Source organism: Mirounga angustirostris, unplaced genomic scaffold (assembly GCF_029215605.1).
Source record: "Mirounga angustirostris isolate CCGP_5_RB_7025 unplaced genomic scaffold, mMirAng1.0.hap1 SCAF_1, whole genome shotgun sequence".
Classification (NCBI taxonomy): Eukaryota; Metazoa; Chordata; class Mammalia; order Carnivora; family Phocidae; genus Mirounga; species Mirounga angustirostris.
The window spans coordinates 179,973,382-179,987,276 of record NW_026991709.1 but is presented as its reverse complement, the minus strand read 5'-3'; the positions used below and the strand labels follow the sequence as shown (position 1 = coordinate 179,987,276).

At 40.9% G+C, this 13,895-nt stretch overlaps 1 protein-coding gene and 1 long non-coding RNA gene across 3 annotated transcripts; one reads left to right on the top strand and one right to left on the bottom strand.

Annotated features, from left to right (window-relative positions):
• Positions 1-526: 526 nt before the first annotated feature.
• On the bottom strand, positions 527-13,447 carry LMOD3 (leiomodin 3). 2 transcript variants are annotated; one of them, XM_045861987.3, is made up of 4 exons: positions 13,313-13,447; positions 12,542-12,865; positions 8,616-9,995; positions 527-919 (listed from the first exon to the last, which is right to left on the bottom strand). In XM_045861987.3, exons 2-4 carry the CDS (start codon positions 12,833-12,835, stop codon positions 893-895), a joined length of 1,701 nt encoding a protein of 566 aa, XP_045717943.1. In that variant the 5' UTR covers positions 12,836-12,865; positions 13,313-13,447; the 3' UTR covers positions 527-892. The 2 variants fall into 2 exon arrangements, with proteins under 2 accessions (XP_045717943.1, XP_045717944.1); XM_045861988.3 differs by lacking the exon at positions 13,313-13,447 and having other exon boundaries at positions 12,542-13,015.
• On the top strand, positions 5,777-6,849 carry LOC135364701 (uncharacterized). The gene is made up of 2 exons (XR_010412193.1): positions 5,777-5,945; positions 6,533-6,849. It is a non-coding gene; the product is annotated as an uncharacterized LOC135364701 (long non-coding RNA).
• Positions 13,448-13,895: the final 448 nt, after the last annotated feature.

Below are 13,895 nucleotides of genomic sequence, written 5' to 3'. Positions count from 1 at the left end.
GTAACAAGTTTCCTCTAGAAGATTTCTGAGGAGATTCACAAGATCAAATTAGAGTCACAAACTAAACTGATATATATATCTCGTTAACTAAAATTAAAAACTTGTCATTAACTATCTTATTTATGCAAAAAAATTTTTGAAACATAACATGCTCTCTGCCTTTGTCCCTTTATATATGGAAACAGGGAAGTATATATATATATATATATATATATATATATCTGCAGGGTTTGTTTTTCCCATTACTTTTCCTGGAAACACTGTGTTCTCCATGTCCTACGCCTCCTTGCTCTGCTCCTCACAGATATGTACTGCTTCTGAAGTACGACGCGCCAGGGGAATGTCCAAGAGAGCAAACTAAACAGGGTTGGAAACTGAAAATCCCACCTCTTCTCCAGAGAAGAGCTAACGAACAGTTCCTCCATTTCAGAGCATCCGCATTGAGCATGGAGCTCAATTCACCCCTCACATTTCCACAGAGTGAAACACGACTGCTGCCATGAATTACAGCAGGAGATGGAGGAAGAAATATTTAACACTTCTATAGTATTTATTGTTATTTACCAGAAGAAAGCAAGAGTAAAACAAACGTTTATGGGGGAAAAAATTTTTCGTTTTAAACTTCTGCTGCTGGAAGCACGACTAAATTTTACCTAAGTCACTCAAATGGATTGGAAGTAGAAAATGTTGTCCCAGAATAGTAATTTTTTATCTCCTTCCCCCTTCCTTGTCAGGCCCTTATTTTGCCTCTGCCTTTACAAAATCCTATCAGAGGCCAGCTTGTTCCCAGTTCCACCACCTGGCTCCAGAAGTATGCTGCTGAGACGGTCTCCAAGCTCTGACCCGAGTCATTGTCTCAATTCCTTGTTCTTCTAGAGTATTCTGTTGCCACTTACGCCAGTTCTTTTGGCAGTTGCACCTGTGGATTGAGGTAGTTGAAGGAAAGGGAAAAAAATTAATCCTGGAAATTCAAGAGTTTGGCAGCAAAAATGATAAAACTTACATGCGTCAGAAGTTGCAGAATGGATGAGAAATTTGGGCCAGAGAGCCTCCCAGAGCATAATAAAGCAACAGTAACAACTATATCCACCACTCCTGGGGCATTTAGTGATGCCAGGGACTGATCTAAGGGCTTAAGCACATGGTAAAGCATATCATAAAAACAGAAGGGCAGATGCTGGAGTCTGCCCGGTTCAAATCCTGGAACTAGTATTCCTAGCTGTGTAGGGCTGGGCATCAATTTTCTCAGCTGTAAAATGACAGTAACAGTTATGTGGCTAATGGACAAGGCCACTTTAAGGATTACGTCATATAAAACAAGTTAGTAAGCAACGCCACACTTCAAAAACATCTCATTTTATCCTACAATAGTCTTATAAAGAGGGGACAGGCTCGGAGAGGAGAAGATTAGTTAGTGTCAGAGCGGGATTTGAACCCAAATCTGCCTGATTTCAGGACCCGAGCCTTAACCACAAACAAACAAACAAACAAACAAACAAAAACCAACACAAGAGTATAAAATATATGTTCTTTTATAAACTGGTTTTTCCTTTTTGAAGCATATTCCTAATTTGAAACTCACTTAAATTTAAAAAAGCAAAATATTTGGAGAAGCCCCAAGGGCAAAAACAATTACCAAAGAGTAGCCTGACTACCAATTAACTTTCAGGTTTATTTCACAGGAACAACTTAAAGATAAGGCAAGTTCTTAAACAGTTGCAAATGGTGTCACATCTTAGGAGCGTGACTTATCCATCATGTAGGGACCTTCCAGAGGACACTGAAGAAGTACAGAGGACACTCAGAGTTTGTATAATAATGACTAAGATGGGAGGATTGTGACTGCACTTTCATAGGGCTCAACCATGGAGAACACAAAACAGTGAAGAACACCAGTGAGCCAAAAATACAACGCCAGGCAGCAAATAATTAAAACAGTGTGTTCTTTGTCTTGTTGAATGGGGGAAAAAAAAGCATTTTTATATAATGCTATTCCAGATACATGTTTATATGCAGGAGAGGGATCCAAACTAATAAAAATATCTTAAAAAGCAAAATGTGGCACTGACCCAACATAGTAAGCCCAGACACATACTGATATATTTAAAATATGACCAAGCTGGAAATGCAGATCCCTGTGAACAAGAATGAATCATGGTTAGCTACCATTGGTCAGCTATTTGGAAAAGAAATAACAAAGTGGGCTTCTTGCTCCCTACTTACTTCTAGAATTTAACTCTTTAATTCATCTGTAATATGGAATGTTCTCTTAAAAACCAAAAACTAGGTTAGTCCGGTGATGGGTATTAAGGAGGGCACATACTGCATGGAGCACTGGGTGTTATACGAAAACAATGGATCGTGGATCACTACATCAAAAACTAATGACGTATTGTATGGTGACTAACATAATAAAATTAAAAAAAAAAAAAAAACCCAAAACTATAAAAGCATCAATAAAAGATGGGCAAATATTTTAGTAAGCTTCAAAAGAAGCCATTTCTAAGCAGAACACAAAAGACAGAAACCAGAAAGGAAAAGAGAGCTATCCTCGATGTTCTAAATACATAAAACTTACAAGCACATGAGAATCAGCTTGCAGTACTGTCAAGGGCCCTGTTCCCCCTTCACTGACTGGTTCAAATTAGTTTAAGAGAAGTATGTATGGATAGCACCAAACAGGGCACACACGTGTATACACTCACAGAGACTGAGGCAGGAAGAGAAGATCCATCTCAGCAGGGGCTGTTTCATTTGGTGTCTCAAGTTGAATTCCTGCTCTCAGTCAACGCCTCAGTGGGTGTCCAGGAAGAGATGAGGAAGGCCTACTCTGAGGAATTCCGAACCTACTAGGAGACCCACTCTGAGGAATTCCGAACCTACTAGGAGACCCACACTATACCCATTAGGGTGCTCAACCTGAAGCAGAATGTGGGAGATGCTTTAAGAGAGGTAGAGATGAAGGGTCATGGAACTATAAAGGGAGCATATTCACTACGGATGGTTTGTTCGGTTTCTTTTGCTGTAAGAAATCCTATTTGAGCCAAGCCTGTTTGGGTAGCTTTCAACAGAGAAATAGAATTAAAGGTCATTTGAGCAGAGGGCATGGAGGCAAGAAAAGAAGACCCTTCAGGGCAAGTATCAGGAGATGTGGTTTACCCTGGGTGTCACAGAATTGTGGTTTTGGCAGTGTGGTGTCCACATAAGCAGCATCAGCATCACCAAGAACCTGGAGAGAAATGCAAATTCTCAGACACCATCCAAAATCTAATGAATCAGGAACTCTAGAGATGGGCTCAGGAATCTGTACTCAGCCTTCCAGGTGATTCTGATGCATGCTAAAATTTAAGAATCACTATCACAGACTTCAGAAATGTTGTATACTATAAACTCTTTTTCCCACTAGGTATTAGGAAAAGGCAGTTCCTACGCTGTGTAATTCTAGTCAACATATGCTCTTTCAAGAGGAGTTTGAAATGTTACATAGCTCTTTCCCATGGAGATTTCTTTTATAAGGAGCTAATGGAACAAATAAAATAAGGAACAAAAAAAATAGGGTGGGGGAAAAAAGTCGTTGAAGACAACTCTGGGGCTCTAGACCTGAATGTGTGAGAGAAGGGAAAGAACAATGAACACAGGGAACCAGAAACACAAGTAGACCTCAACTCAAGAGGTTGTCTGGGGAAAGACTGAACGAAGGAGCTAAGAAAACCCCAGTGATCTAAGCAGAAAGAGAGATCCGAGGAGTGTCCTAGATTATGTGACAATTGAAACAAAGGGCAAAGATAAAATGGGAAAGAGGAGGAAATTGCAAAAGTATAGAATCCAGAAATCCTCAAGAGAAAGAAGATCTTGTTAATGAGGCAAAGACATGGCCAGAGATGGAGATGAAGACTCAAGAGTCTGTAACGTCCCATTTCATAATCATAACAACTGCCGATATGTCATGGAGTCTTTTGGCTAACTAAGTCTGCTTTTGATATTCTTAAACTAAAGTCTTTCCAAAGGAGACATTTAGCTGTGTTTTTAGGCAACTGAGTGGAAGCAATCCAGATATACATAGGTGAGCCCAAAGTGAAATTGAGTGAATGTTAAACTACCTTTTTTGATCGGCACCAAAGCTTGCAGGTGATATAAATGCATTTGGCCTCAGTGAATGAAATGATTGTTGCAGATGGGATCTTATTTCAGGGAGAAGTACAAAGACCCATCTAGGATGGTAGGCAGTGAATGGCCCACAAAATTTTGGGATGAAAGGAAATCACACATTGGCCAGGGAGGGATAATCCTGTACAAGTCTCACGTCTTTGTGTTCGGGCTGGTATCATATTGACTCCGATATTAACTTATTGGGAAATGAATTTGTGATTACCTAATGAATTCACCTAAGACAGAGAGTTTAAAAACACACCTAAAAACAAGAACAAAACAAATGAAAAAATTCTACAGGAGCCAAGGAAGTAATGCAAATGAGGGAAACAGGCCAGGTATTAGGCAGTAGGGCATGGTGGAGACTGAGAGAAACTGGAGAGTCCATTACCTATCTCAAGGGAGAAGCCAAATGCCAGACCCAGCTGATGTGTGCCATGCAAATGCAAGCCCACTGTGGCCAGCTCTGATGTTTCAAATGGTGCCAGATATCTAAATGTTATTATGTGATATTTTAAATTTTGTACAACATCCAAGCCAAACACTCCAGGCCTGCAGATGTGGCTGATAGTCTGCCAGTTCTCCATACCTGGCCCACAGAATACATCTCTCTTAAACTGGTTAAATGGGCAGCTTCTTGGAGGAGGCAGCATTTAAGCCAAGCAAGTGTACAGATTTTCCTTTATTCTTTGCTATCAACTTCATTTCAAGAATCTCAGGCCAGAAGCATGGCATGGGGAAAGAACAGGCATTGAAATGAAAAAATACAATTAAAAAATATAAACAGACTGCTTGATGGGATATATTTTGCTTATGCAAAAATACTATTTGCAAGTCCATGAGAGGAAAATGAAAACAAAAAGGAAAACAAGACCAGCTAAGGCTAAATAATTTATGTTTTTGGACATTCAGGATTCTAGTTAGGAGCCTCAGTTTTTAAAAAATCACAACAAAAATGAAATCTTGCCATTTGTAATGACGTGGATGGAGCTAGAGGGTATTAGGTTAAGCAAAATAAGTCAGTCAGAGAAAGACCATTATCATATGATCTCACTGATATGTGGAATTTAAGAAACAAAACAGAGGAGCATAGAGGAAGAGAGGATAAAATAAAAGCAAGATGAAATCAGAGAGGGAGATAAACCATAAGTGACTCTTAATCATGGGAAACAAACTGAGGGTTGCTGGAGGAGAGAGTGTAGGGGGATGGGGTCACTGGGTGATGGGCATTAAGGAGGGCACGTGATGTAATGAGCACTGGGTATAAGACTGATGAATCATGGGCTTGTACCTCTGAGACCAATAATACATTATATGTTAGTTAATTGAATTTAAGTTAAAAAATATTTTTAAAAAATCACATTTCAAAATTATGCTTTAATTTTAACCTCACACTTGAAAACCCAGGGGTTTGGAGGGCATCTCTGTCCACAGCACAAGAGGGGGAGAGAACAACCTAAAAACCTTTAGTTTCACTTTTCCAAAGTGAGTGCTGTTATGTCTCATTTGACTGGCTACAAATATCCCTTTCTGCTGGGACTTTACCATATTACCACCAAGGGCGTTTTCAATATTTCACTCAGTCTAAGAGGCACATTTTGTGACATTTCCACAGCCCCCAAATCAGAAAGCACCTTACAATCCGTAAGCTTTATAACAGCTGACTGCAGATTCAAGCACGGACACACCACGGCCTTCTGCACCCTCAGCACTTCCATTAACCACCCACGCAGATGTATTGCCATTTAGAGTAGCTTTTTGAAGAGTGACAAAACCAACTTGACAAAATGTGATGGGTACGTAATAATTCTTTGTACTATTTTTGAACTTCTGCAAGTCTAAAATGATTTCAAAATAAAAAGACTATCTTCTAAAAAGATCACACTATGATTCAGCATGAAAGCAGAAATTTATTATGTAGCAAGGCACACAATTTGATCAGTGGAGAACAAAGGGTCATTAGTGGAGTGAATTTTGGTCAGTGGGATGATGCATTTGCACATTTTTTTTTTTTATTTTTTGCGGAGCATCTTACAGGACTACGTGGATGAAGTTGTGTGACATTCTCTATCTTAAGTACATGCAAAGAGATGTCTCTCACAGGCCAAGCCAGGCAGGTAAAAGAAGGAGAAATTGCCAATCCCTTAGAACAGATAAAAGACATTTCAAAGCAGAGGCTGATATGCAAGACCATCATTCAAAAATCATGTCAGAGTTTACTTTGAAGAATGTTCCTTTCTTAGTGGACATTAAGCACAAACAAAACACAGTTTAAAATTGATAGCAGTTTAGAACTAATTGAAAATTAAAAATGTAGCAATTAGCCAGGGGTTACGTTTTTGTCATTATCCTCATAAATTTATTTTAATGTCTTTTGTTCTAGAATCTCGACTCAAAGTTGAAGTGTTTTCAGTTGACTAAAAGGCAGAGTGTCCTGACTGTGGAAATTACAAAACCAAGACCGTAAGTTCCGTGAGGTCAAGACTGTGCCTGTCTTATTCACTGCTATATCCCTGCCCCTCTGATGGTAGCTGACATGCAGGTGCACTACGTAAGTATATGCTACATTAACGAATAAGTGAATGGGTAGAATGAAACAGACTCCAGGGTAAGCAGACTTGCTCAGTAGAACACTCCCTCGGAAGGCAGGGAATTGGGTCAGATAATCATCTGAACTTCATTCTCTCTTCTACTCTGAATCCACATGCCACCTCTAATGTAGATTTTTAAAAGACTTCTCTTAGGGCACCTGGGTGGCTCAGTTGGTTAAGTGTCCCGACTCTTTTTTTTTTTTTAAGATTTTATTCATTTGAGAGAAAGAGAGAGAGAGAGCACACTAATGGGGGGAGGGGCAGAGGGAGAGGGAGAAGCAGGCTTCCCGCTGAGCGAGAAGCCTGATGCGGGACTCCATCCCAGGATCCTGGGATCATGACCTGAGCCAAAGGCAGATGCTTAACCGACTGAGCCACTGGGCATCCCAAGTATCTGACTCTTGATGTCAGCTCAGGTCATGATCTCAGGGTCATGAGATTGAGCCCAGCATTCAGCTCTGTGCTGGGCGTCGAACCTACTTAAGATTCTCTCCCTCTCCCTCTGCCCCTCCTCCCCCTGCATGCACTCTCTCTGTCTCTCAAAAATAAATAAATAAAAATTAAAAACAACAACAACTCCTCTTCAGTCTTTTCAGACTGTTATTTTCTGATGGTACAGCCTCCCAGGCAGCTTGAATATGCCTTACCAATGACTGGTTACACAATGACAGAGCTAATTTCTCTCAAATCAACACCCCATCCACCCCCCTACAGGGGTCTGGCTGCCTGGAGAAGAGCAGGTGCAGAAAGTCTTGATGTAGTACCCAAAGGGCAGGAAAAGAACTCTTGCCTGACCTCACGGGACCTTCTAGTGTTCTCACCCTGGCTTCTACCCTAGGAAGAATCAGAATCCCTCTATGACATAGTGGAAAGTCTTCTTTGATTGAGAAGAATGGAATGCTGTCAATTCTGCATAACCAGGAGATGAGAATAAGGGATATACATCTGTGTAACACATCTTGAAGAAATTGTGACTCCCTATGATGAAATAACAGATGGACTATTTTGGCTAAATTACACACTAGATTTTAAAATAATACAGTTCATTATCAACTACCTGTGACTTTCGGACATACTCCTTTCAGATTCCATAAATGCTATCATAGTAATGACAAAAAATATTATTTCTTCAACTTTACCTGCAAGGAATAACACATTTTCATGTATCAGCAGCAGTTAATCATGGATCACTGTAAACATTAAAGCTGAAATAATAGTCAAAACTCCATTAATTCATGGTGATGCTAACCTGAAGTTTACCATTTGTCCACCTAAAAAAGTGAGTATATGTGTACAGTTGCAGGTAGTCTCTCTTCATCTACTAAAAAAGAACCAACTATTTTTAAACATTTTGGAAGCACTCAGTTACTTACAAGTGACGGGCCTAATTTAGGCTTTGTCCTTTATTATTCCCGCAGCAGGTTCCTCGAGATCTCTGAAGGTCAGCTCTGTGGCTGGGATGAATAAACGCTTGACCCTGGGCCTGCAGCCGAATTTCAATGTCAACTCTACCTCTTTCTAGCTCTATCTCCTATAGATGGTATTGAACTTCTCTAAGCCTCAATTTCTCTTTTATAAAATGGGGAGAATAATAATACCTACGTCATTGGGTTGTTAAGATGATGAGTTAATTCATATAATGCATCTGGCCTATAGTAAGTGCTTAATAAATGTTAGCTATGAATATCACTGTTATAAAGTTGTCTACATGTGTGCACATCCTTGGGGATAATTCGTAATTTCGGTTCCCTGGCAACGCTGATGGGCTTCCTCCAGTTAGTCACCACTAATGAGACTCTCCATGTGTTAAAACAAGCGGGGGGAGAGGTGGGATACACGGGAGCTCATTCACCATTTCTCCTTCTCTCTACTTACGGGCTTAAGATAGGCGACGTTGCTGTGACGAATGTCATTCAAGAGCTGATCTCTGGGAGTGATTTCTACCAATGGGGGTGGCCTGTTTCTTGGCACCGGTTTGAGCGTTCTGATGACATCTTTGAGGTTGGTCTTCTCAGGTGCTTCTCTGGCCTCGGGCATCCGAGACTTGCGCTGGATCCTCTTCAGCTTCACCACCCGGAAGGAGTCAGGGTCCGTCCTATACTTCGGAGGCTGTGACGGCTTCTTGATCATTTCATTCTGTTGACCGAAGGGGGCCGCTTGGGGGTTGGGAGGCTGAGGAGGAGGTTGGAGGAAGTCCCGCATCCTGGGATCGGGCATGGGTCCCCCCAACCTCTCCCACATTCCAGGTGGCAGACCCAACCCATTCTCCAACATGGCTATCAACTTCCTCTGCTCTTTGAGCTGCTCCTGCTTCTGTTCCTCTTGTCTTTTCTGCCGTTGCTTGTCCTGATTCCTGGTGAGCAGATTGGTTACCACCATTCTGGGACCTGGGAGCTCAAAATGGTAGCCCATCTTCAGGAGAGTGGTGTTTGCCTTCAAGAGCCGGGAGATTTCCATTTCGGCTTGGTGGCCCAGCATGTGTCTTTGATTGTGAAACCGAAGCTCCGTGAGTGTCTCATTGAACTGGAGGCACCTCATGATGGCCACAATTCCTTTACCTGTGATGAAATTGGACTCGATGTTGAGAGTGGTAATGCTCCTATTTTCCCGCAGCATGTTCGCCAAGGCGAACGCGACGCTCTCATCCGCGCCCACGTTTGCTAAGCTGAAGGTTTTGATGTGTTTGTTTTTCTTCATGGCATTGACAAAGTCCAGTAGCATCTCCTTGGGGATGTTTTCAATGTTGTTCAGGTTGAGCTCCTTCATGTCGGGGTCATTCTGTCTCACGCGCCTCAAGCTCCCATCCAGGTCTGTTTGGTTTCCCGAAGGCCTTGCACTCACTTTTAGAAAACTGGTATCTAGAGCTAACTTCTTGGGATCTAATTTTGATATTTTTTTCTCACCTTTTTCTTGGGCCTCTGGTCTGTCTTTCTGTTCTCCAAATGCCTTTACTTGTGGGTGGCTGCTCTCACCATTTCTGATCTGCCCCTTTACCTCGCCTTGCACCCCTCTTTGTGGCTTTTCCACGCTCTCTTCGCTGTCATCTTCTCCTTCCTCATCTTCATCCTCGCCATCCTCATCCTCGTCATCTCCTTCATCTTCTTCACCATCAGCATCCTTGGTTTCTGGGACATCATCGCTGCCTTTTGATTCTCTCTTATTTGCAGCGATTTCATTGTTGAGCTTTCCTTTTAAATACTGGGACACATTTTTATTACCTTTGTCTACTTCTTCATGCTGTTCTTGAGTGTCCACCTAAAAGAGAGGTTTATGCGGGTTAGAATGCATGGCAATGGAGAAACAGGAAGCAGAGCAGTTGCTACTGGAAATAAGAGATTGATTAGGAAGTGAAAAAAGTAAGCAAATAAGTGGTGTATATAGTATCCATTTGTGTGCATATACATATATAAAAACGCATATACAACATATAAAAGTTTATAAATGTATAAGAAAAACAAGTCTGCTGTAATGTTTACCCAATCAGCAGTTCTCTCTTAGAAAGAGAGGGAACCATTAAGGTAACAGGGAAGGGTGTGGTGCCTGGATGGCTCAGCTGCTGGAGCACTTGACTCCTGATCTCAGGGTTGTGAGTTCAAGCCCCACTTTGGGTGTACAGATTACTTTAAAAATAAAATCTTAAAAAAAAACCCAGATAACTGGGGAGGGGACGTATTTGGGGGATTTCCAGTTTTTACATTATATAATTCTGAAGTGTTTGAATGTTTTTTTTAAAAACAAGATACACATACTAGTTTTGTAAGCAAATATAATCTAAATAAAGGATGAACTTTTATAGCCATACTACAGATACATACAAACACATACTTTTTGGTTGTCTTTATCTCATTCCATATGGTAAAATGAAACCTAATTTTGTTTTTGGATTCTGTATTGTTTTTTAAAATGGTGTTCAATTCTAGAAGTGGTCCAAAAATTATTTGCTTTGAAAACCTTATGGAGTTACTCGATCAATACACTGAAGTCTTTGTTTTATATATATATATATAGTTTATATATATATATAGTTTTATATATACACAATTTACCTGTTGCCCTAAACAAAATTTACATTCCCAGGATATCTGCTAATCTAGTATAATGTGTATATCAACTGTCCCTGAAAACATAATATATTGTGGGGAAAATGAGAGCACTCTGGTACTCTGAAATATACCAAAGACCTAGACTTGGATTTTTTGTCTCCTCAGCTCTGTGACAACAGCCCTGACTACTCCAAGGACAGGATCACAAGTCCAGTTCTTTTGAAACAAAGTATCTAGGGGACAGTGCCAGCTACAAAAGAGGGCGGGATTATACAGACATTTAGAAACAACTGCTTAGTCTAGAAAGGAAATTAGCAGTCTCTAAACAATGACCTTTATTAGATCCTTGCCCATCAATTAGTGTGCTTGCCTATACCCCATGTGTACCTCATAGTGTCATTTCGGATGCTGGTGTAGCATTTTCAAGCAAGAACTTGATCTCGCTTACAACATATTGTAGGTTGGAAGTGACAGTTGACAACAGTCATCCTAACCACCTTAAAGACGTCCCCTGCATTTCTCATCTGTCCCAGCAGGGGGAGCCAATCATCAAGCTGTTTAAACTATACCAAGGAAAGAAAAAGTGTTCGAAGTACCCAATTTTCTTTTTCTGAAATTTGCATTCAGATAGAATTGGTTTTTACTCCAATTGTGTAATATGTTGATTCCAAATATCTGCAGATTGTATCTTTAACTCCAACCTGACCAAACTAGCAATTTCTTAAGTTTAGTACACGTTAGTACACATTTAAACTCTTCTGACCATGAAACGAGTTTATAAGTTTCCTTAATTACAGCCAGCGTGAGAGCAATGTGACAAGATACAGCTGTACCAGCAGGCATAACTTAAAGAGTCTTTACCTGCCGGGATCTTGGTCTTCCTTTGGCTGTGTCATTTTTAAGTGGAACATTAAAAAAAAAATATGCTGATATGTAATAGGTTCATAGATTCAACCACAACTCCAGTGCTCATATAAGAAATATATTTCAGAAAGAACGTCTTTACAACAACCATCTAAAAGCTATCAATTTCTAAATGTATTACTGATATCCAATAAGTTGTGTTAATACGGAATTTTTTGGGTCATTTAATTGGTTGAACTGCAGGTTATGTGGTAGGACTTTGGAAGGGCTGTGACACCCTTTCAGTTGTATGTGAAATACTGCCTATGAATGTATAAGCAGAAGGAGGGGTACAGAGCTAAAAAAAAAAAAGGAGTGAGCCAAAAAAAGGAGTTAAGGACAAAGGCTTATAGGTTATGAGTTAATTCATTAAGTTTCATGTCTGTAGAATCAGGCTTTCTTACACAGTGAACCCCACAGCCATTTTTTTAAAAAAGAGACATTTAGGGGCGCTTGGGTGGCTCAGTTGCTAAGCGTCTGTCTTCGGCTCAGGTCATGATCCCAGAGTCCTGGGATCGAGCCCCGCACCGGGCTCCTGCTCCACGGGAAGCCTGCTTCTCCCTCTCCCACTCCCCCTGCTTATGCTCTCTCTCGCTGTGTCTCTCTCTCTGTCAAATAAATAAAACCTTAAAAAAAAAAAAAAGAGACATTTACACAAAAACTACCACTTTTCCTTCCCATGTAAGTGTTTCAGGAAGTTCCAATCTGACATCAGATTAAATGTTATGATTTAATCTAGCAGTGGCAACCAAACAAGACCAAACATGAAGTCTTGAGAAATGATAGTTGCCCCATGGACACCTGTCGCTCGGGCCCAGGCAGCCGTTTCTCTGCTGTACACAAATCCCTGATTACCTGGGATGGCACAAAGGTGACAGGGACACGTTCGTCTTCCAGCATGCGTCTGGATGCCTTTTGCCAATACATATAATCCATAAGAGACTTATGGTCAAAGTTTCCCGTGGGTGGCTTGTCAGTCTGATCCTTCTGAATCATTCCCACGGGAAGCCTGGGGTCAGGGGCCATCACTTCCATTTCCGACTGCAGTTTTCTCAGCTCTTCGGGGGACAAGTTGGCCAAGATTTCATCTTCATCAATCTCCTCATCAAAGAGTTCTTCTTGATCTGAATTCCTGCTGTGTTCTGACATGATTTTTTTCTCCTATATTTTTCTCTGTTACTAGAAAAGGAGAAATAATCAAAGACTCTCAAAATAATAAAAAACTCTCAAGGAATCCCCCCAGTGAACAAACATTCCAGGTTAACACTACTTGAAGAGATTTTCCCCTAAGGATCCCGGTGGTGTGTGCCGAGCAGCTGGGGGGGGACTGCACCTAAGCTCATACCGTATCTATATTAAGCAGCTCTTGGCTGGATTGGGTCAATTTATGAAACTACTGTGCCTCTCTCATTTTGGCAACTTGAGTCAGCTGTGCAAATCCATCTGACATTTCAGTGCAGCTGCTGAGGTCTGCCAGTGAGTAACAGGTCTAGAGAATCTCTACAGGAATAAAATCAGTGCTCTTCCTATCTACTGTCATACCCCAATTCATGCAGCCCACACACACACACCCCAGCACTACAGGGGAGACCACGTCTTTTTATCTAGATAACTAAAGTAACTTACAGGATTTCGGAAGGAAGATCCAACCAGCGACTAGAGTTCCTCAGAAGTGAAAATTTCACTTGTGGGTGGAACTCGAGCTCTCAGGGCTTCCCTCTTCACTCCAGTGTGACTCTGGAAGCAAATCGGCACACAGCAGAGCAGAGGTCTGGCTATGTTACTCGTTCCCAGCGTAAGCTGAACCTTTGCAAGATGTCCTTATTTGCATCTAGATCCTGTGATCTAACAGATGAGGACAACCAGCACTTGAATTTCCACTATAAGCGAAGAGTTTAATATTGTAAATAATTTGTTTTTCTTACTAAGTATCCATTAAGCCAGGATAAATTAAAGTGGATCACAAATGAACTGCAACAAAACCCCAAATGGTTAAAGTGCTGGAAGAAACCATGAGAGGATTTTTTTTAATATATCCTCAGGGGGCAATATTTATCCAAATGACAAATGCACATTATTTTTTGACCCAGCAATTCCTCTTTTGGGAATGTATCCTACAGATACACTGTAGATAGGGGTGAAATGACAGGTGCACAGAATTATTCAATATAACAGTATAGAACGGTATGTATTGTATGTAAGAGGTAAA